The following is a 21,216-nucleotide window of genomic DNA, read 5'->3' as shown; positions in this document are numbered from 1 at the left end:
CTCGCTTGGATGTCGCACATGTCCAAAATGGCAGACACTTGATATGTCACTAAAAGGTCCACCATAAAATCCGGAATACGGAAACCCAGGCGCAGATTCAGAAAAAGGCATGTCACAAGTTTATACGATCCCGAGATGTTGAACAACAAATCAATTCCCATTTTAGACACCAGTAGTCACATCACAAGGAACCAAAAGTCAACTTTTTTTTTGAAAGCCTTTTGTTTCTTGGTATGATGGAGACTCTTCCGTTGTTTGTTCACGTTATCTGAATGGCAATCCCCTCCTCAGCGGGTGGTGGTAATGCCCCAGAGAATGAATCATCATCATTTTGTTGTAGATGGATGTTGTCGCCAAGAGACATAGAGAGAAAAACCAAGCCCGATAACACGCCGGCCGCCTTAATGTTTGTTGGTCCCCAGCCGCAACACCACCCAAACCCTCGTCAGAGTCGTCATGACGAGCGATACGTTTAGCCACCCTTCTTCTTGGAGACACCAACGGTACGGCCGCGGCGACCGGTGGTCTTGGTGTGCTGACCACGGACACGGAGGCCCCAGTAGTGACGGAGACCACGGTGGGCGCGGATCTTCTTGAGGCGCTCGAGATCGTCGCGGAGCTTGGAGGCGACACCGTTGGCGAGGATCTGGCTGTCTTTGCCGTCGACAATGTCGCGCTGTCTGTTGAGGAACCACGCGGGGATCTTGTACTGGGTGGGGTTCTGGATGATGGTGACGATACGCTCGAGCTCTTCCGAGGTGAGCTCACCGGCGCGCTTGTTCAGGTCGACTATTGGGGCGAAGTCAGCATCTCTGGTGACTCTCTCGATTTTCTCCTCCTCAGAAGCAACAGATTGCCTCTGCTCGGGATCGTGGGGGGAAACGTACCATCGGCCTTCTTGCACACAATGTTGGAGTAACGACGGCCGACACCACCAATCTTGGTGAGGGCGTACATGACCTTCTCCTGGCCACGAACGTTGGTGTCTGTGAAAGCGCACGTTAGCCTCTCGTGTCCATCCATCATTTCTCGAAATTCGGAGTGTTTGTCGTCGCGTGGGATCGTCAAATGCGTGTGTAGGTGTGTGTGTTGGGAGAAAGGTTAAAACGTACTCAGAAGACGAAGGATGAACTGGAAGTTCGCTGTGACGAGACTGTTAGCCGATTGCGCTCTCCTCCATAACTGTATCGGTTCGCGGGTGGTAACGCACTCTTCTCCCCCGAGACGAGCGACATGCTGGGCAACTGTCGAGATGGTTGCTCCTAGGTGTCGGGTGTTGATGGTTGACGACGAAGTCGGGATACAGACAAGCAATGATAGAGATGGAGGTGCGCTTCGGGTGTGGGAAATTTCTGGCGTGGCGTGGGCCTCGCTAGGGTAGGGTCACGTGCAAGGCCGACGCACGTTTTTTTTTCTTCCTCGCTTGACCACCTCCCTCGCGGTCTCTGCCTCGAAAAGAGTCGTCCGTCGTTGGTCCATTGCCCCTGCTGAAACCCCACTATGGGTCTGGGGGGCAGTCTTTGTTGTATTTGATTGGCTGTTCTTACCCGCTGTTCTCGGCCAGTCTAACATCGAGCACTGTGAAGTCCATAAGATTGACGGCCCCATGGAAAAGGACCCTTGGTGCTTTTCAGAGTGCCATTGCAAGTGTGAATGAGCCTGGGTATTTTGTGTCACTTACCGTAGGTACTCAGTTAAAGGAGAATCCCCATCCCCCCTGTCAGACCAATCAGACGTTTTGCTTTGGATCCTCTTTAACCCGCTCGCTGGTTTAGTACTGAACCGACCAATCAGGGCTTGAGTTTGTTTACCCTGGCGAGCAGGGGGGTGCGGATTCTCCTTCAACTGAGTACCTACGGTACTGGTCTATGGTTTACTGCCGAAATTCTACTATGACCTGCAATTAGTTCCTGTCGCGTCACCACTGCAGCATCAACCGAGAATTGTCAAGACATCAAGGCAGGCACTCATACGCGGTAGGTAGGTAGGTAGGTGTTACAGTTTCATTCAGTATAATTCCATAGCACAAGCACAAGAAACTCTTGCGTCTGATACAACCCCCCTCATTAAACATTTACACAAACCATAGAGCCACGAGAGGGATATATGTTTGAAGTTTCGAATGTCTGCCATGTCCACATTCCTCCCGTTGGATATCCCGACCCAGCAGCCCAACCCAAACTCCCCGTCCCCAACTCCGTTGTACGTCGTGCACTATCAAATCCCATTTCCCTATGCTGCCGGGGCCGGAGCCGGGGCCACAGCTGGTGGATTTGCGGGCGCCTGATTCGCCCCGTCGAGAACGGCCGCAGGGGGTTGCGCCGCAGGCTGAGCAGCTGGTGCTGGAGCTCCTCCCGGGCTCGATCCCACGATTACCACACCTGATCCTGAGCTTCCCTGAGGCGGCGGTGGGGAAGCAGCAGCAGGTTGCGCTTGGTTAGCCCCGGCGAGAACCGCAGCCGGAGGCTGAGGCGCCGCGGCAGCATCAGTTGGGGGTGCTGGCGCCGCGGCTGGCTGGCCCTGGTTTGCGCCGACGGCAATGGCACCAAGAGATCCTCCCTGGGCTGGAGGAGCCGCAACAGCTGGAGGAGGAGGGGCAGCAGCCGGAGGAGCGGCAGCCGGAGGAGCGATTGCAGGAGGAGCGGCCGCAGCCGGCTGGTTGGCACCAACGGCAATGGCACCCAGAGGCTGTCCCTGCGCCTGTCCGGCGTTGTTAAAGATGCCCAGACCAGAGAGACCCGCAAGCTGTGCGGCAGCGATCTGCTGGAACGAGGAGAAGATGTTCAAAGCAGCTCCAGCGAGTGCCGGATTGCCGGCAGCAGCATTGGCGGCGGTCGAGGCGCAGTCTGTTAGGAAAGTAGCCGCGTTGGAAACGAAGAGACCGGCCTGATTTGGCAGAATGATGGCGGCGGGGTCCGGAACGGACGCGGCCAGCTGAGGAGCTTGCGTGCCCGCGGGGAGGATGATGCTCTGGCCGACTTGTCCAAACGGAGCGGCCTGGTCGAAGGCAGCAAGCTTGAGGGTGGTGTCGCTTTCGTCAGCTCCTGGAGTGGGAGCGGCGGCGGCTTGGACACCGTCGGTGTTGTTTGACACGGCATCAGAGGCAGAGTCGAGTGCGACGCGGGCAGCCCCGAAAGTGTCGGATTGCGAAGATGCCGCCTGTTGCGTTGAGATGTCCATGGGTGTCGGGTCGTTGACCATTACCAAGGCTTGCTGTCCCGGCTTGCCATTGTCGGCGAGGAGCTGGTTCACGAGGTATCGCTTGTTCTGTCCTCCACCTTGGCGGTTGTCAACGAGGCCGGTGACGGTCACAATGATGGTGTTCTGGTTGCAGTCTTAGCACAGCACCAACTTGGAAGAACAGATGCAGGACACCAGGAGAAACTCACCGCTTGGGGGAACTGCGCCTTGAAGTGGTTGATGCGAATGTTGTCCTTGACAGCCTGCAGTTGCGTCGCAAGAGCAAGCTGGGACTGTACCAGCAACGCCAATTCCCTCTCATTCTGGCGCTGGAGCTGGTTGATCTTGTCGAGGTTCTCCTGCACGACGATGATGTTGGGCTTGATGATGTTTTGTATAATCGTCACGTCTCCGTTGTTCTTGTTATTGTTGTTGTTGTTCTTTCCATTATTGTTATTCTTGTTGTTCTTATTTTGGTCCTTGTTCTGGTCCTGCTTTTGCGCGTCCTTGTCTGCGGCTTTGGCGTCTTGCGCGGGTGCAGTTGCTGGGGCTGTCGAGGCAAGTCAGCACCTTGTCCAGCCATCATGTCGCACTTGAGACTTACCAGCAGCAGCAAGTGAGCTGAAGACCGCAAGGCCAGTGAGAAGATGTTTCAGTTGCATTTTGAATCTCGTCACACCAAAGATTAGAATTTAAAAGAAAGGACAGGTATGATGCCAGGCACAGCCAAATGCAAATCGATTACGTATAGAGAATAGAATGAAGGTATTAGGCGACCTCTAGGGCTCACCGAGAGAAAGAAACGGTCGTGGAAAGTCAACGCGAGGCCAAGAGATCTACTCCTGTGAAGTAAATCCTATGATCTCTCACGATCCGCTGCGACGGGGTGCGAATTTGGAGCCTCGTCTTTAAGTACAAACCTTCGACCACTCCACGAAAATCCGCCCTCTGTCGATGAATCCCTCCTGCCGCCGGGAGCAGCGTTTCCCGTCGTCCACCGCGGAATGCCTGAACGAAGCGAGGACATCGCAGGGGATGGACAGACGATCTGGTGGACATCGTCTCGTCACCAGCCCCGGCCCTAGTCTTCGGAGGTTAAAGCACACGGGACAGCATGATTTAAGAGGGGCATTCGAGGCGGAAAGAGGCATCTCGAGCCCTGAGACAAGGAGAAGGGTCCTTTGGGGGAGGGGTAAAAGAGGGCACAGCCTGTCTGCCGAGCTATGCTTCTCGTGAGTCCTGCCATCCAACCTTGACAGGCTCTGACGTGCCGTCTCAACCGCCAGGTACACAGCTGTCAACGGGGCATCATCCCATCGACGACAGGACGAGTTTCGGGATCCAGCCGCCAATCACGTTGGCCAAATGACCCCAGCCGCTTTCGCGACCCACGCGAAACGGTAGGGCGGAAGAGCCTCATCCGGGCCCTCTGTCATCGGGGCTTTTCCATCTCCTGGTCTTAAGAGTCAGGAGTCGGGAAGCGCGCCGTATTGTAAATTCTGGCAAGTCGTCGCGAAAATGCCGGTGATAATCGTTGCGCATCTTGGTCGGTTGATGCTCGGCATGTCGATTGCCAAGGGGATCATTGCTGGGATTTGCGTTGGCAAAGGTGCGCTCTCACGTTGAAACGTAACACAGAGCGAAGTTTAGAGTCGAGTGCGGCTTTTGAAGCTATGAAAAGGGGGCTTAAAACTAGAGTTTTCATTTGAGTTAAGCTCAAGCCGATGCTGATGCCAAGATGGGGCAGAAAACGACTCTGTTCCGCTTGAACCGATGGCAGCTTGGCTTTCGGAGGATGTCGAAGCTTTGTTTTCCTTCAACTAGGTGGCGGTTTGGCTGTGCGCAGATGGAGCACACCCGAAACACCGACGGGAGCCCCTAACCCCTGTTCTTGTTTAGTAACGCAGCAACTACAATGCAACTGACGAATTTGCAGGGATCGTGTGTCAATTGCGATTCCGTGGCGTGTTACCTCGTGTAGGCATTATTGTAATTAAGTATCTATCGTATGGTGAACTGGGACTCGTGGGCTTTCAGCTCCAGCTCGCTAGTCGTCATGCCATTCTCGTCAAGTTCCGTAAATCGCGTTTCCTAACCACAGCACCGCCAACAATCCCACAACCCGAAGCTTCAATGCGCCGTTCGAAACAGATGTGTTGCTCTGCTTCGCACTCCCAGCCGCCTTCTCTGCTGCATTGTTGTCTGCCACTGCGGGCTGCCACGGAATAGGACTCTTCTTACCGTCCTTAACGGGTCGACCCAAAGTGACGTCCTCAGATTCCTCCTGGTTCTCAGTACCTGTCAAGCTGCAGGCAATCCGTCGGGTGGCACTGTGGCTCTTAGCGCACGCCCAGAGGAATATAGCTGCGATTATCACTACTTCAAGCGACCTCGGGAGGTAGCCCGGGCGCCCGATTCTTAACACCCCGGCGCCATCGCTGGCTAACCAGATGTGGTGGTGAAGAACGTACGCCTCGAGGGACAACCGTCCAAGAGTTGCACATAGTGGAACGTGAAGTTCACGCAGTGCTTTGAAGGAGTTACGCGTGATAACTGCTGACAGGACAAACCAGGGACTGATGTATGGGTGAAAAGCGTTGTAGGAGTCGTTGTTGTGGTAGACGTCCGCCGCGAATGCTAGGATGATGAATACGACGAGATAGGCAATCGCAAAGCATATCATTATCGGCTTCACCGGTATCGCGTCTCTCTCGGGATACGCAATCTCCAAAATCCCACGATCAAAGGCGTCGTTGGCTCTTTCGAATGGCGCGCGAGCGTTGATGCCATGCTGACGGCGGCGAAGAACGGAAACCCGGTGGGCAGCTGCAGCTGTGAGTATGCCAAAGTACGGCACAAAACGATTCAGCGCGAAATGCGACCGCAGCATATCCACGTTCCAATGAATGCCGCTGGTTGACTTGAGAATTCTCAAAAACGTCTCCGGGAGGTGTGTGCTTCGGACCAGGAAGGTCGTGCAGGTTGCGAAGACCACAATCTTGAGGAAGAAGGCGACAGGGTTGTTGTTGAGTGTTTTGAAGCAAGCCAGCGATGCGAATGTTACTCCGAACCAAAACGTCATGAGCGGCGCCGAGTAGATGATCCATTCGCTGGACGTCGCGAGACCTAGAATGCAGCTGAGAAGGTTGAGCCGGACCAGCACATACGTTGCCCGTCTTAATGAGAAGTCCTCTGTACGGAGAAAGTAGCTTGTGTGGCCATAGCAGGACAGAAAGATGTAAGTCGCCACTAGGAACTTATGCACCTTGTACATCGCGAGTGACTCGGATGCTGCGTGGTAGTTGTACAGCAGAATGAACGCCTGCATCCAGCCCTTCCACTCGTCGGTTTGTTCACGGGACAGAAATGAAGTCGTCGCGAGACCTTTTGCGGAAGACAGAACAGGCGGTCTTGACCGCAGGGAGAGGCCTGCGAGAATTACCAGACCAATGACAGGCAAGATAAAGTCGGGCACGTCGAAATGCTTATCATGCTTGATCAAGAGGTGAGTGCGGTCGGCGAGCAGGCAGTAAACAGCAATGGCGACGAGGGTGGCTGCGGCAAGCAGAGAGTCCATGACCTGCGACGTGCGAGCGGAAGGGAACGCGTCCTGTCTCCGGTCCAGAAATAGGATAGGCAGCGCTAGAATACTGAGTCCAAGAAGCAGCACCTGAACCCTTGACAGGGACGGGTAGGGGGCGCAACAAGTAACCTGGTTTGCGTATCCATTTCTGACCAATCCAGAGTTGCAGTGAGCGTTCAAAATAACGTCGAGTTTCCGCTCGGCCACAATGTCTACAGCATGCAGCCCATCGTCAAGGAGAGCATCGTCGTGGCTATCCAGCATTGCATTGTAGCTCTGAATGACATGTGTTCGTTCCGCCGGCTCAAAATTGTCCAGATTCCAGTTCATGGCGTCTATCTTCTCGGGCGTGATTGTTCTTGCCCGGGACGTCAGTAGCTTGTGATACGCTGGGATAGGCACGGGTGCGACAAGCACGTGGTTGGAGAGCTCTTCGAATGCCGACTGCGACTTGCTCTTGGGCAGCACCACCAAGTGATCAAAATCACGGTGCAGGTACGGCATCAGGTTGTTGATGCCTTCTCTGAAGAGCTCCAAGTACCGATCACCGCCCTGGCGAGCCGCCCAGAGACCTGGTGTACCAACAACAATAAGGGCGGCCGAGTCTTTGCCCTCCTTGCGGACGAGTTTCTCGTAATCTGCAGAGCCAGGACGTTCCCGGAATCGAGCCAATTGGCTGAAAAGGGCGGTAGAGTTGAGCCATGGGTCCCAGATAAATTCGAGCTTCACACCCTCAACGTCCTTGGCAAGGTTCAGGTGCTTGTTTTTGGAAACGGCAAAGTCGAGGATGGCTTTCTCGGCGACGTGATGATCCAACCGGGTCATGGCAGCGAAGTAGATCTGGCGCATGGTCGAATCGCCGGCAATCACTAGGTGACGGTCCCTCAAGCAGCTCGACATATCTTCACGGGACAGCTCGCGCATGCGACAGTCTTCGGGCTCCCATCTCTTGAAGACATCTCTTGGCAGGTTCGAGTCTTGACTAGAGCGCCATCTCCCACTCGAGAGCAGGCTATCGCACCTGTAAGGATCGTGTTGGCCTGTGGTTCGTATCAGCTTGTAATATCTTAGAGTTGGGGGGGAGACGGGGGCAGGTGTGGGGTCTTTGGGGGCTTGCAGAATCCATACCGAATACAAAATACTGATAGACGACACAAAGAATCAAGATAACGAGGGAGATGCGTGGTAAAATCTTTAGGAGAAGCGGCGAGCTCCCTGCGGAGGCGACCAGCTTTTGGACCCGGAGCATCGCGGGCTAGGAGAGAGGAAAAAGGAACCACGGGAGGCGCGACGTGAATCAATGTTCCGACTGGTGGTGGCGGCGGCGGTCGAGGTCGGCGGGAAACGGCATTCTCTTCCGTTTAGTGTCGTAGAAGGTTTCCCGGGCCGCTGCCTCGGTGCGGCGCTGTGAAGAAGGACGGGACGGGAACGGAGAGACACACTCGCACGCGCTCTCTCTATCTCTCTCTTACACACACGATCGCGCGTGTCTCTCTCGTGAGGAGGATGTGAGAAGAGGCGGGAGGGAAACGGTTGAAAGGATCAGACGTGGTGAGCTACCCCCTCCTCCAGGCGCGAATGCGAGACCGCGGCTTCCATTTCCCTTATAATGCCAACAAGCCAAAGGCTGCAGAAGCCAAGAAACGGGCGGATGACAGGGCTGGCGCTGCCAAGAGTCCGCTACGGAAAGAGACCCGTCCATGGTCTTGGGATCTCATTCCTCAGCGAGCCAGTCTAGAGGATGGTGGGAAGCTCTCAGGCGCAACGGGGAAGGGATGCGCCTTCAGGCTTAGGGGACCGCATTGGCAATGAGGATTACGGATACGCAGAGGGAGGGTGGGCGTCACCGTCAGCGCCTGCACCCATTCGCCTACGATGGCAGGTGCGGTTGGCGAGATGGAGGACCCGAGATAACAGGCCAGAAAGCGAAAATGCCCTCCAAGACCCCTGTGGACATACAATATCCCTGTCGCGGGAAGGCTCCTTTTGGAAAAGCACCACGCGACCTTCCTGTGGGGATGGAGGTCGCAGGCGGGCAGCAGGCACCACCCTCTGGTCGAGGCACCTGCCCGCCGCCCGCTGCTGCCCGCTCGGAGCACTGTGCTCTGGGCAGCAAAAAGAGTACAGTGTGGGCTGTACTTACGTGCGTGAACACTGTGCAGAGCCACGGCCGAGCAGCGTCAAAACGCCGATCTCTCAGGTCGGACAAACACAGTGCGGCCCACCTTCTTGGCTAGAGTCGCACGCTGACAGCCAAGAAGGCGCACCGCTTATTTTTCGGCTGGGCGAATTTTTCTTTTCTTCCTTCTCCTCACCATTTTATTGACATGCAATCCTTCAATCTGCATTCAGCCTGCCGTCGCAACCGGCGGCACAGCTCTTGGTCGTTTTGAAGTTCGCCATGCTGCTCCAAGCGCATGAGAAAGCTTACTGGAACATGAGCGACAGGCAACAGAGTCAATGTTGACATCCCACTGCCAATTGCAGTCGCGAAACCATTGGTAGGTCATGGCGCAGCTCGACCCCGTGTCTGTTCCTGTTTCTTTCCTGTGATACACCACGCCGTCTTTTGCCATAGCTCGATCAGCTTAGCCTTCCCGACTGCTGATCTTGAGCCGGATACACCACGCTTCGGCGACGTGTACAAGACAAGACCAACCCCCAGACAATGTTCTTTGAGTACGGAACCTTTAGATTTGAAGTGAAGGCTTTCGTAATTTATCTGTTGTCACATCTCTGAAATATCCAGCCTCATTTGGCGTTGGTTTACGCCGACGACATGGCCTAGTCAGTAGCAGGCATTTTTGTAACCCGTAATCACCGGTCTCCCGACAGCCAATTGCAATATTGCGATTCGTTTCATTCAGACTTCAAATACCTGCCTACTTCTGGCTACTAGTATGATTTGCTGTCTCCGTTGCAATGTCCAGAGTCTCCTCCATATCCTTATGGACCATCGCCTCGGGAATCCCAACGCCAGTGTTTGGCCCTTCCCACTGTATTTCGATGCCAAAACTTGAGACCCAATACCGCCCTGACATGCTTTTTTGCTTCTCGTCCAGTTCTCTGCACACACTTCCTTCGATCCCTTCAGAAGCGATCCTTGCACTTGGCCTTCAGAAGCGAAAGCAGACCCTGCCGATCGTACTCGTTCAGCTTGTCCTTCTGGACCGAGCTGACATGCTCAACATGGACCTCCTCGAGGCCGTGAACAAGCAGGAGCTCGTCGGCGCCGAGGCAGTCCATCAGTCTCCGCTTGTTCAGAGAGAAGAAGCTGGCCAAACCAGCCTCGCGCGTGTTGAGAATGGTCATCGTCGCCTTGGAGATCTTGATGGTAAGGTTTCTCAGGCTGGTGCATTTGGCCAGGTTCTCGAATGCCTTGTTGGCCATGGGGCCGCACCAGTGGACATGCGCGTTGCGCAAGTACGTCCGAAGCTTGGTGTTGCCTTGGAGTGCCTTGTTGAGCGTGCAACAGCAGGAGAAGTACCAGTTTCTCTTCTTGTACAGGACGTCATAGAACTCGTCACCCAACGACATGCCAAGCTGCTTGAACGTCTTCTTCTGAGCCTTGGACACCACCGGGAACTTCTCCCTCTCTGGGTTGACGCAGTTGCAGGTACCCCACTTGACCGGCTGCAACTTCCCAGTGTCACCATGCTGGTCGATGATCATGTCGAGGATGCGGGCTCGGATTTCCCGGGGGAACTTCATGAAGGGGAATGCTGCAGGAGGAGGAGGGCGGTCTGTTGTGTGAAAGTCAGCACATGCCCTCTAAGAAAACAAAGGATGCAGTGGCCCAACGGTCAAAGGCCTAATGAATGGGGTTTGACTGATACTCACTAGCGATGTCCAGGATCTCAGTGCACATCTCAATCAGCTTGATACAGTTCTTCTGCTCCTTTGGCTGCTTCTGCATCAGGAGTGCAACCTTGCGGATGGTGTCGGTGATGGCCTTGCGGTTTTCGTTGCTCATGCGGACCATCCGGCCAAGCTCGTACTCGTCCATCATCTTCGCCTTGACATCGTCCAAGTACTGCAGTAATTGCTGGGCGTTCTTGGAGAGACCGTATTTCTGAGGGACCTTCTCCATGGCCAGGAAATACCAATCCCTGGTGGCTTTGATCAACCATCCTCCGTAGGTGGGCTGCAGGGATGCCATTGTTGTTGATTTGATCGGTTTGTTGAGATGTGGCTTCGTGGTTGAAACTGGATGGCGGACAGGTAGATCGTGATTATCACTCAAGGTCCTTGTGACTGCTGCGCGTTTGGTTCAGTTTGTTAAGCTGGCGGCACTACTTCAGATCAGCGTAGTCCAGCTATCGACAACAAAGGGTAACTCACGATAGGTGCTAAGGCATCTGTTGTGTGTTGATGGCTGCCGTCCAAGAAATCGTAAGACGTGTATTAGAGACTCACTCTCAGATGAGTGCGGCCACTGAATATTCTGGACAGATTCACTTGAATCAGGCTGTGCCTGTTGGAAAAAGAAGCGCGAATGCTTCCTCAAGCATACCGCGTGAAAGGTGCTGGTCGGTTGACGCTTGGTGGGAAGCACGGAAGATGATGGATGGGTTGGTAAAGATGAGAACGGGCAGAAAGATACCAACCAACGAAGTAATTATCTTAGGCCAGTGAGGATCTTGTTCTTGGAAGGTGGCTGATATTTAGAGGTGAGAGGGGTTTGTTGGTTAGAGTGGGGGTAGGATAGTGGGAGAGGAAGCTGGCGAAGATGGCCGAGGTGGGCGGTGCGGGTGGTAGTCGAGTCCAAGTGAGTCGCAGCCTCGAGGGTTTTGATGGGGAGTGACGAGGCTGACGGTCCTTGGGGCGAAAAGTGTAAACAGAAAGAATGGTGGTCGCGACGGGAAGGTGCGCCGAGGGCACAACGAGGAAGAGGGTCGGCAAGGACATAATACCTGCAATAACCACGTATGGATATCGCCCGAGTTGAGCGTTGTTCAAGGCAACAGAATGGACACCATTTATCGATGGGCGTTGTGAAGATGGCAAGAAGGACAGCCGTATGATCCAAGGTGCCGAGTTCGTCGATAGCGACAATCAAGGCCATGATGATAATCACAGCGTATTTGGACACCGCATTTTGGGAACGGGAAGAACACCACCCACCAAGTTACAGTTACAACTGTGAGAATCATCATAGATGTCGATTATCTCGGAGATAGTGTTTACGTGCAGAAGATTACTCGTTTGATTTAATACTGGCCTGGGGCTTGATCGTATCCCAGGTCCTTGCAAATGCCATATGCAGCGTGGTCACCATATGTACGTACACCTTGACAGCATCCAAAATCTTCCCTCCCAGATAGTGTTTTCCACCAAGGACAATCGTCTTTTCCCGTTAATAAGCCAATACCAACTCCGATGCAATGCTTTTCATTAACGACAGTGATTCCTCCCAAAAGACATAAGTTCCTAGACTCTCTCATCTTCCTCCGGCACAGACCGGACAAACGGCCCCTCGCGCGCCACTGAATTTATCCGGCGCGGGCTCTCGTCCACACTGTTGTGTCTTGAGGTACCGGGACTGACGCCGATGCTGTAGTAGCTTGACCGCGTGTCGCGACTGGGGTGCCTCTTGCCGAAGGTGAGCGTGAAGCCGTTGAGAATTTCTTGGTGGCGGAGGTTGGTCTCGCTGAAAGGCCTCTCGCGGGGATCGGGCTTCTCCTTGGCGGCCTTCTTTTCCGGCTTCTCATCCTTTGAGAACCATCGCAGTGTTTTGGCGAGACGGAGGGCCCTAGGGGACTTGGATTCCGGCGATGAGCAGCCGTTTCCTTGGCTAGGCTCAGAGATGGACTTGCGGCGGCGGAAGTGGTCACGGATGGCCATAGTGGATGTGGCTGGCGGGAGAGGAATATTTCAGATGTCGGAGGTGTGGGTAGTATCGACAGAATGGTGTCGATCAGCCACAGATAAGGTGCTGATGGAGATGTTTAGACAAGGACTGGTACCGATGAAGTTGATGAGAGTCCGTGGGTACCTGTAGATGCTGCGGGTGCTGATCTGTGGTTGGGACAAAATTTGGGAGGGAAGGGGATGCCAATGGTATTTAACAAAGATGGGCGAGAATACTGAGAATGACTGGCTGCAAGACGGATGTGGCAATGCCAAAGAAAGCACCGTTAGGTCGATCCAAGATGGTGGGATGCACGTCGTTCGACGGCCTTCTTGGACCTTGCATTGGTGGGGTCAAGCTTCTGGGGTGCTTTCACCACCGCTGAGTCTGAAGAACAGGGCCTGAGACTAACACCATCACACCACCCCAGAATCGATTTCTGGGCTTGCTGCCGCTGTGTCCGCGTTACGTGCCTAGGGTTGGATGGGTGGTAGTCTGCAAGGCGCTACGCCTCTGCGGGTGCTTGCGGGGTGGGTGCTCTCGATGCGGGCCGACGTCATTCCAAAAACCTCTGGCCCGGCGGTCGTTCTCGACCAAAGGAGTCCTCGCTTGTCTCCGGCGCCTGTAAATCAGAAAGCCCGATGTTCGCTGCTCGCCGCTGATCGAAGATGATCCCCAACGTGGCGGGGTTGGTCTCTGACGGTCTCGACTCGACCTCAGCACTCATTGTTCTGAAAGACGGCCATTCCAAAGTGTGTTCTTTGAAGACGTCGAACCGTCTCCGATGGTCCCGGCTAGGCCGCTCAATGATGGGGGGTCTGGATGCGAGCCATGTCTTACTTAGTGCCAGGCACCTTAAACGTAAGGGTGCATTTAGTGACACCTCGCAGGCTTAAGGGCGAGGAAAAATCCGCGCGTGGACGCTGAAAGAAGTTCGATTGGTGCATTTATCTCCAATCTGCCAAACCACTCCCGGAACGCCACCCTCAACTAAGAGGCAACCGCCCGCCGGCCACCAGCCTCAGGCGGTGGCCGTCCTCGAGCTCTGTCGAATACCATTTGTCCAGGTAAACCGTGATGCAAGCCGACAAAGAGCTTTGCGTTGTGAACGGGCATTCAAGGCCGCTAAGTGTATTTCGCCCTCCCCATCCGTTTCAACCGCTCATCTCGATGTGCACTCGGCACCGAACACCCCAGCGCTGCTGGATCCCAAGCCGCCGAGAGCTGTCAGGCCCCATGCCAGAGCTGCAGACTCCCAATCCAAGTCACCATCAGGCATCTCATCTCCTTCGACCGCGGAGCGGCTCTCTGCAGCGCTCGGCTCGTATGCATCCTCTGGTACCTCGTCAACTTCTTCCGTAGCTCTGCGATCTCGGGTTCGGCGATTCCCTTCGGCCGCAGCCGTCTTTGAAATTGTCATCTCGCCGGTTTTCGCTTTCGCTGGGCGGCCCCTGCGTCGCGTGGAGATCGCGCTGGTGTGGCTGCCCGTTTCCGATTCCGGCGTTGATTTGTCGTTACCTTCCAGCAGTCTGGTCAGTGGCTGCGCCTTCGGGGCATTCTTCTGCGCGAATGGTGTCGAGGAGGCCAGAATGTCGTCCACATCCAGCGCACGTGTGGCAACCCATAAACCTTGGCTGGCACCGCTGAGCAAAACGTCCCATGCCACGCCTGCTACCACGGGGTGGTCGGATGCCGATCCCAGGACCTTGCCGAGAGCCGTTGTTGTTCGCTCCCACGTCGAGCGCTCTTCTCTGTCGAAGGGAAGGAACCGACTATGACGATGATAGTGAGCGTCCGGTGCGTTGTACAGCAGGCCAAGGGCAGTCCCTTTGACGTGAAATGCGAAACTCGCCGTGGACAGAAATCGGAATAGCTCAGTGACGATCCTGTATGCCCCATGGTGATTAGAGTACACCGTTCCCCAACTGGCCGGAACAACGGCTGGAATTATGACGGGCGCAAACGTCAGAATTCTTCCCAACACTGCGATGTTTCTGAACGTCATTGTTCCGGTTGTTGATGGTGCCCAGTATATCAGCACGTAGTTCAGGCAAAAGGACGCGAGGAGTAGCGCCGGGTGAGGGAACCAGTCTGCAGGCTTAGGAGGAAAGACCTTGTCGCGAAGGCGTCCAAATGCCGTAGTTGGCTGTTGCCCATCCTCAGACTGAGCCGGAGTTGGCGTAAGAATCAACGCCAGGTAAAAGAGGTTTTGCGCGAACGACAAGTTAACCAAATGAGCTAAAGCGAGATACGCCCACAGAGATGGGATGTTCCTCCTTCGGCCTTCGACCGCCAGCAGAAGGCTCCAGGAGATTGTCGCGAGTTCGATCTGCTGTCCCCACCAGAACCGGCGAGCCTTCTCCGCGATGATCTCCAGGGCGTCCAAATGGACTGGAGTATCGCTCAACCAGCGACCGACGTAAACCTGAGTGGCATTCTCGCCGTAAGGGAAGACCCCGTTGTTGCCGTAGAACCTAAAAGTTCGGTCAGTCGGCGAGCCAGACAAAGAAACGTACCCAGGTACAGCGAACCTAGCTGGGGATTCCACTCCGCGCTGATCGGCCCAGACACGATATGATAGCTTTGCGTAGCTCAATGTCCAGTAACCTGCGAGTGAGAGGCTGACAAGAGTGAGGCCCGCAAAAAGCGGCGAAAGAGTTGACCTCCCAACCAGTCTTGCTCTTGTTCCTTGGGACGGCGGGAGATCTCGATATGATCTGTACAAACTCTGAGCGACAGTGAAACCAAGATATGCCACCGTCAGCGCGTGGCCGCCCACCAGGCTCAAAGGCAGGTATCTGTAGACTGCGTTAGAATGTCGATCATCAACCATTCCTTTGACAGCAGACAAACACACTTGATTTCTGGGTCCAGGGGCACCGGCGCCATGTTTGCTTCTCCAGTCTGTTGATTCTGTTGATGTTTGCTACCTTATCCCTCGATGTATGAGGCAGATGGGAGGTCATGGCTTCGAGTGACGAGGAAATGAGGTTGAGGCTGGCCTCTGGACTCAGGGGACGCTATTACGGCGCGCGTCATCGTCACACAACCACGTCCGTTCCTTGGAAGCTCAATCGACAGGCTCTTCCATCGTTGATCACAGACTGCCTGTACAGCTACTTCTGTGTCAGGCCATACAGGTCCTGCGTCATGGTAGCGGCACTGGACAGGGTCTCTACTCCAAATGTGGATCCATTCGTCGTGCACGGCCCAATGGAGGCCGGAGAAACACTGGCGGCGGTTTTGCTAGCGCCGAACCCCAATCAGCCCCACCCCTGGTCGACCATAAAATCTCTGCTCGCGATGCGAAATCTAACATTCTTTTCTCTTCTTCACTACATCAGTTGGGTTAAACTTACACCGTCATGTGTATTTTTAATTCTAATGGCGGCTCCGCATAGCGGCTTGCTGAGGGTTGTCCTGTTCTCCGTGGATTTCCTTCCGTTCCCGGCCCCCTAAATAAAATCCCATGTGAACACCTTTCCTTATCAGCCGAGTACGACGACTTTTCCTGGTATTTGACTGTGGGGTGGTCTCAACAGACTATTTTGAGATTTGTTTTTTGAATTATTGTAGTAAACCCCGCCATTCCTTGGCCTTCACGGCGTCGTCCCGTTTGTAAAACTTTGCGCTGCCCATGCAACGCCGACCACTATGCGAATCTGCGTGGAGATTTAGCTCTGATTTTTCCAACGTGAGGCCGTGGTTTGGACAAACACAGTAACATTTACTTAGGTAAGCTAGGTAAACGCAACAGTATCTTCCAGACGAAAGTGGGTGGCCGTAAGGCACCAAAAATCGAGCCCGCATTTTAAACATCTGAATAACATCCTACGTATCCCGTGCCACGCTCTAATCGACATCAATGCTGGACCGCGACATTAACCCCCGCCCGCCCGTTAACTAAACCTATCCACAACCGGAGATGAGTACATGGAACGCTCCAGGTGACCAGCGCAACTGTGCTCGACTGTTCGACAAGCTTCTCTGTTGATTCGCAACACATCATCCCGGAAGACATCTGTCAATGCCTTAAACATATGCCCTTCCGCCACCAGCGCGGTTCCTCCTCCAGACCAAGAAAACTAGAGCAATCGTTGCCAGGACAAAGCCACAAGTTACGAACTGCATTGCTTGATCAGCCGTTGCTTTCTTACAGTTAGCTTGAAGTTGCCAGAGCTCTGCGTAGGTCGTCTTCTTGTTGTTGAGAAGGATCATGCCGCGGTTGATGATGTCGTTATTGACGAGTTCAAGCGGACTCGTCCCGGTGGAAGCGCCACAGTCAACCCCACGGAGGCCAATTGCGAATGCCTATTATTGTCAGAAATTGGAGATTTGCAACGTCAACCATTGTATAACGTACTATGCCACCGGCAAGAAGCAGTATTCCACTGACGGCATCGGCACCCATCACAATAATCGCAGGGATAGCATCGAAGAAAGTTGCAATGATGCCGAGAATTGCAACAGCCAGTCCGAAACCACCGCAGAACGCGCTGTATTTTGTAGTTGTGGGTGCGTCGATCTCGGTTTCCGCGCTACCATTGGTAGGTGGCAGAGGCTTGGTGAGCTCAATGGATAAGGCGAGGACAACGATCGCCATGATGGCCTGCGCGGTGTTAGTCGGAGAATTTCAGAAAACAGTAGCCGGATACAAACCTGAATGCCCCAAACGCCTGCGCTGACAAACTTGAGCATCGTGTCGATCGATTGACAAGAATAAGATTATAATTGGGAGGCTACGTCGAGAGTGTTGCGAGGTGGTCTCACGCGGTCTTTTAAGGACGAATGTGCCAAGGACCTTGAGCAGGCCACACGGAAACATGCACCAAGATAACGGGGAAGCAACCCTCAAAAATAGTAAAGGAATGTAGTTTGCCTTTAAGTATGTGACTCTAACGCTCACAGACACAAGGTTGGGCGATAGCAGACTGGTAACACCAGGCACCAACGACTGTCAATCCAACCCCCAATGTAACTCTCAAGGCGGCACAGCACGATATTCCTCGTCCAAGCGTTCAGCCCGGTGACACATAAATGAGAGCCATGCATGTTTGCGCTCGAATACAAGGCACAGCTCGTCCGAGGCGGCAAAGTGCAGATCGACGAGCCAGTAATTCTCCTAGACGCCTGCCGAGCAAGACATTGTATCGCTACACGAGAACTGCCTCGCCCGCCCCTGGAAGGATGTCGCGGATGCTTCAAATTTTCACGCCAGCATCTGTCTTTGAGCAGCTAACATGAGCCTGGCGTGGGCTCGCTGGGACTACTGTCTCAGACGGGGGGATTAGCATGAGGAGGATGACGGTTGGAGCAGTGTAGGATTCGCGAGGCTGGCTGGCTTGCCATGCACATGGAACCAACAATGTTGTCGGTGGGCTGAGCTGTGAGGATCAGCAGCCGTTGGTTCATGTTGCTGTTGGTGCTGGGATGAGATGTCGTTGAGACTTGCTTTTCGCTAAGACGAGTTGGGCAGTGCCTTGCGCCCTGCCTTCTGCCGCTTGCCTGTCGTTGCCTGGGGTCGGGTGGAGACCGGCCGCAAACGCTCGAGATCCCCGCCATCGTCCCATCAAGACCAGGAAGGGAAACTCCAGGTAGGCAGCTTACCTAAGGGTGCTATCGTCTTATCTTCCCTCAGGCCTTATCGATAAGAAACCGCCGATGACCTTCCATCACAGTCCCTCCACTCCGAACCAAGACCGGGATAAGTGGGCCCATGCCAAAATTCCGCAGGTCGCATCCGTCACTTTCCCGCATTTGGACGCACGGTCCAAGTCGCGATTGAGTGCCCAAATTTTTTCGATGCTTCCATCATCGGCCGCACAAGCCTACGTCTCCTGTCCTCTGACCAACTCCGATCCCCGGCATCAATCCACTCGCCACGTCCACGATTCTCGCCATGTCGTCGCTTTGGGATACGTTTTCTGGACGCAAGTCTGCTCAGAAGGAGACGGGCGCCTCGCAAAGCCCCGCGCCATCTCAAGCACCCACAACCCTCCAGACTGCGCCCACCCATTTCGACCCGTCAGCAGGATCTGGTGTCGAGTCTTTCCTCCAGAGCTCTGCCTTTGCAGACCCCGCACAACTACACCCCCTGTCCGGCCTGAACAAGGACACTCTCGAATACCTCTCTCTCGAAGATGCCGCTCTGAACGATGTGCCCGGCGGCCAGTCCGTTCTCCCCTCCCGAGGCTTTACGGATGATCTCTGCTACGGAACCGGTGTCACATACTTGGCGGCCTTGTCGATAGGAGGAGCCTGGGGTCTGCAGGAGGGCCTCAGGAGGTCTGCGAACCAGCCTCCGAAGCTGCGTCTGAACTCGGTTCTCAACGCCGTCACCCGCCGTGGTCCCTTCCTCGGCAACTCGGCCGGTGTGGTCGCCATCACCTACAACCTCTTCAACTCCAGCATCGGCTACTTCAGAGGGAAGCACGATGCCGCGAACTCCATTTTGGCGGGCGGATTGAGCGGAATGGTTTTCAAGAGTACGCGAGGTGTGCGGCCCATGTTGATTTCTGGTGGTATTGTGGCCTCCGTAGCCGGTGCCTGGGCTGTAAGTTTTCAAATTGCACGCAATTATGATTCTGGTTCTCTTACGCTTCGACTAGGTTATTCGCCGGACTTTCTTCGCCATCCCTGAACCCACGGCTTCAGAGCACGCCCATTTGTAATTTCACGACATAACACCTCTCACGACCTCTCCTCGTTGAACCCCACCAATAATGAAACTCTTTTATCATTTTCGGATCACCATGGATCTGTGGATGGCAATGCTCGCTTGATACGAGCTTCTTCTGTCTGTTGTTTGAGTAGGAATTTAGAGAGCCTTAGAGGAGTCTTGGGCATTTGGACGGACGATCTCTCCTCTAGTGGACCCGTGTATAGTATCTGGGAAGAAGCATTAGACGACCGCATCATTGGGTGGTAGTGGTGGGCGTTCGGTACTCGTCAACCAAAAAAAATAAAAGACATTCAACAATCTGCCACACTCGTTTGGAGGAGTGCTAACTGTGCTTGCTTTCAGGCGCAATTTCTTGCCTTGAAAGCCATCATCGGAGGGGGGTGCCTGTTCCCTCCACGTCAACACCACTTTCGGTAGGTCTCTTCAAATAGTTGCTCCCTCATCTCCCGACATACTCACGAACTTTCGCGTCGACAATCACTCGACTACCAACACAATGACACAACGGCCAATCTTCAAGGATGTAGCCAGCGGCCTCGTTGAGCTCAAGCTGGACAACATGCGGGCAAGATTCCGCCGTGGCGATCTCACGAGCCTTCAATTTCCGTTACCTTCGGGTGAGTTGCGCGTCGATGACGAATTCGGTGGTCACATCGTCCTCTCCAGCGACACGTCAAGCCCGCTTCCAGAGGGAAAGCAGTACCTACATGACAGCCTGCAAGCGCGATCCGACGCTCTTCAGGACACAATCCGTATAAGGTCGATCGAGTTCATGCTGTCTCTACACAACTTCCTGGACCAAGAGCTCCTGAGGCTTGGAGCAGGATACCCACCGAGACCCCGATCTCTCCACGACCCTAGTTGGCTAGATGAGAAGGTTTGTGTACATCTTCAGTCGATTTTAGAAGTTTTGCATTGACGCCGATAACTCAGGTTCAGGCGGTTGCCCTAGCCAGACTAGAAACTCTCCACGCGTATCCCCTCCTTGATCATGACAGCTTCAAGATCGCGATCGTTCATCTCGGCGAAGATGGCGCGACGGCTTTGGATATGCTGGTATGGCCAAATTGGGCCACCTTCGAGCCTTTCATCGGGAACATTGAACGCATCCATTCTCGGTCGACCCGTTCCATCCACTCCTGGTCAACTACTCATCAGTTATATCTTCACATTGCTACCTTCGCCGCCAAAAACAGTCCCCATCCCCCGAACAGGGGAAGTGCAATTACTTACAAGGCATGGCTTGAGGAACTTGACAAGAAGAAAGGCAAATGGATATTTCGCACCTTCTACAACGCCGAGTCAATATTCCGCCCTGAGCTTTAGGGGCCTCAGCAGGAACTGGGCGATGCAGATTCGTTCGATGGCATGATGAAGGACGTGCAGAACGGAAGAAAGGTCGTCGCCGTGGCAAAGGTGAGTATCCTTACTCGGTGAAAATCGGCGCAGATCTCTGACTAGGTGAACCGTTCCGGAGACATAGGCTTGGGAAGTCAGACTGCAGAAAGAGCTGCCGCGGCTCAGGGATTTCCAGCGTTCTGTCCCCGAGAACGCTGGCCAACCGGAAGACCCAGTCAATGTTGGCAGGTTTGCCTTTTTTTAAGGCCACCGATCTCCAGATGGACGAGGAGAATGGCCTCGGGACTTTGAATGATTAAATGAGGACATTCTAGCCCAGGTCGAAGGATATTAGTGGAAAACGGCGGCACTTCGCTTGCCATTCGGGCTGTTGAAACGTTCGTCTCTGTAGAATATTTCGGTTTCTCTTCTTAGCCAAGTTGCCTTTGTGTAACAACACAATTGCCTGGATTTTTCGCTGGTACCTTATTTCATTATTCTGCCGTCGAACTCCGTGCGACGCAGCGCGAGCATTGCGGTTTCATTCCAGGAGAATCGGTGCTTTTCCGTCTTGATCTCTCT

The 21,216-nt window shown here is 54.2% G+C and overlaps 9 protein-coding genes across 9 annotated transcripts; 2 read left to right on the top strand and 7 right to left on the bottom strand.

The window, feature by feature from the left end:
* Nucleotides 1–472: 472 nt before the first annotated feature.
* RPS18 (40S ribosomal protein uS13) lies at nucleotides 473–1,235 on the bottom strand (the record flags this gene model as incomplete). Its single annotated transcript, XM_032026345.1, has 4 exons — nucleotides 473–789; nucleotides 888–986; nucleotides 1,113–1,142; nucleotides 1,211–1,235. The coding sequence occupies 4 exons, from the start codon at nucleotides 1,233–1,235 to the stop codon at nucleotides 473–475; spliced, it is 471 nt and encodes a 156-aa protein (XP_031877172.1).
* A 997-nt stretch (nucleotides 1,236–2,232) lies between these two features.
* CGGC5_v001320 (uncharacterized protein) lies at nucleotides 2,233–3,842 on the bottom strand (the record flags this gene model as incomplete). Its single annotated transcript, XM_032026344.1, has 3 exons — nucleotides 2,233–3,324; nucleotides 3,390–3,730; nucleotides 3,785–3,842. The coding sequence occupies 3 exons, from the start codon at nucleotides 3,840–3,842 to the stop codon at nucleotides 2,233–2,235; spliced, it is 1,491 nt and encodes a 496-aa protein (XP_031877171.1).
* Nucleotides 3,843–5,248: 1,406 nt separating this feature from the next.
* Nucleotides 5,249–8,012, bottom strand: CAS1 (putative O-acetyltransferase CAS1; the record flags this gene model as incomplete). The annotated part of the gene is made up of 2 exons (XM_032026343.1): nucleotides 5,249–7,803; nucleotides 7,892–8,012. The coding sequence occupies 2 exons, from the start codon at nucleotides 8,010–8,012 to the stop codon at nucleotides 5,249–5,251; spliced, it is 2,676 nt and encodes an 891-aa protein (XP_031877173.1).
* A 1,841-nt stretch (nucleotides 8,013–9,853) lies between these two features.
* Nucleotides 9,854–10,922, bottom strand: CGGC5_v001318 (uncharacterized protein; the record flags this gene model as incomplete). The annotated part of the gene is made up of 2 exons (XM_032026342.1): nucleotides 9,854–10,506; nucleotides 10,604–10,922. The coding sequence occupies 2 exons, from the start codon at nucleotides 10,920–10,922 to the stop codon at nucleotides 9,854–9,856; spliced, it is 972 nt and encodes a 323-aa protein (XP_031877174.1).
* Nucleotides 10,923–12,193: 1,271 nt separating this feature from the next.
* CGGC5_v001317 (uncharacterized protein) lies at nucleotides 12,194–12,607 on the bottom strand (the record flags this gene model as incomplete). Its single annotated transcript, XM_032026340.1, has 1 exon — nucleotides 12,194–12,607. The coding sequence occupies one exon, from the start codon at nucleotides 12,605–12,607 to the stop codon at nucleotides 12,194–12,196; it is 414 nt and encodes a 137-aa protein (XP_031877183.1).
* Nucleotides 12,608–13,776: 1,169 nt separating this feature from the next.
* CGGC5_v001316 (uncharacterized protein) lies at nucleotides 13,777–15,503 on the bottom strand (the record flags this gene model as incomplete). The annotated part of the gene is made up of 3 exons (XM_032026339.1): nucleotides 13,777–15,088; nucleotides 15,146–15,412; nucleotides 15,472–15,503. 3 exons carry the CDS (start codon nucleotides 15,501–15,503, stop codon nucleotides 13,777–13,779), a joined length of 1,611 nt encoding a protein of 536 aa, XP_031877182.1.
* Nucleotides 15,504–16,646: 1,143 nt separating this feature from the next.
* Nucleotides 16,647–17,312, bottom strand: CGGC5_v001315 (uncharacterized protein; the record flags this gene model as incomplete). Its single annotated transcript, XM_066150816.1, has 4 exons — nucleotides 16,647–16,699; nucleotides 16,772–16,925; nucleotides 16,978–17,223; nucleotides 17,274–17,312. 4 exons carry the CDS (start codon nucleotides 17,310–17,312, stop codon nucleotides 16,647–16,649), a joined length of 492 nt encoding a protein of 163 aa, XP_066009955.1.
* Nucleotides 17,313–18,513: 1,201 nt separating this feature from the next.
* tim23 (Mitochondrial import inner membrane translocase subunit tim23) lies at nucleotides 18,514–19,285 on the top strand (the record flags this gene model as incomplete). Its single annotated transcript, XM_032026337.1, has 2 exons — nucleotides 18,514–19,167; nucleotides 19,223–19,285. The coding sequence occupies 2 exons, from the start codon at nucleotides 18,514–18,516 to the stop codon at nucleotides 19,283–19,285; spliced, it is 717 nt and encodes a 238-aa protein (XP_031877206.1).
* A 507-nt stretch (nucleotides 19,286–19,792) lies between these two features.
* Nucleotides 19,793–20,899, top strand: CGGC5_v001313 (uncharacterized protein; the record flags this gene model as incomplete). The annotated part of the gene is made up of 4 exons (XM_032026336.1): nucleotides 19,793–20,173; nucleotides 20,230–20,352; nucleotides 20,623–20,712; nucleotides 20,780–20,899. 4 exons carry the CDS (start codon nucleotides 19,793–19,795, stop codon nucleotides 20,897–20,899), a joined length of 714 nt encoding a protein of 237 aa, XP_031877205.1.
* Nucleotides 20,900–21,216: the final 317 nt, after the last annotated feature.

Source organism: Colletotrichum fructicola (assembly GCF_000319635.2).
Source record: "Colletotrichum fructicola Nara gc5 chromosome Unknown KSG_Nara_v1_contig01, whole genome shotgun sequence".
Lineage (NCBI taxonomy): Eukaryota > Fungi > Ascomycota > Sordariomycetes > Glomerellales > Glomerellaceae > Colletotrichum > Colletotrichum fructicola.
Note: the sequence above shows the minus strand (reverse complement) of the source record. Positions and strands in the feature narration are given on the sequence as shown.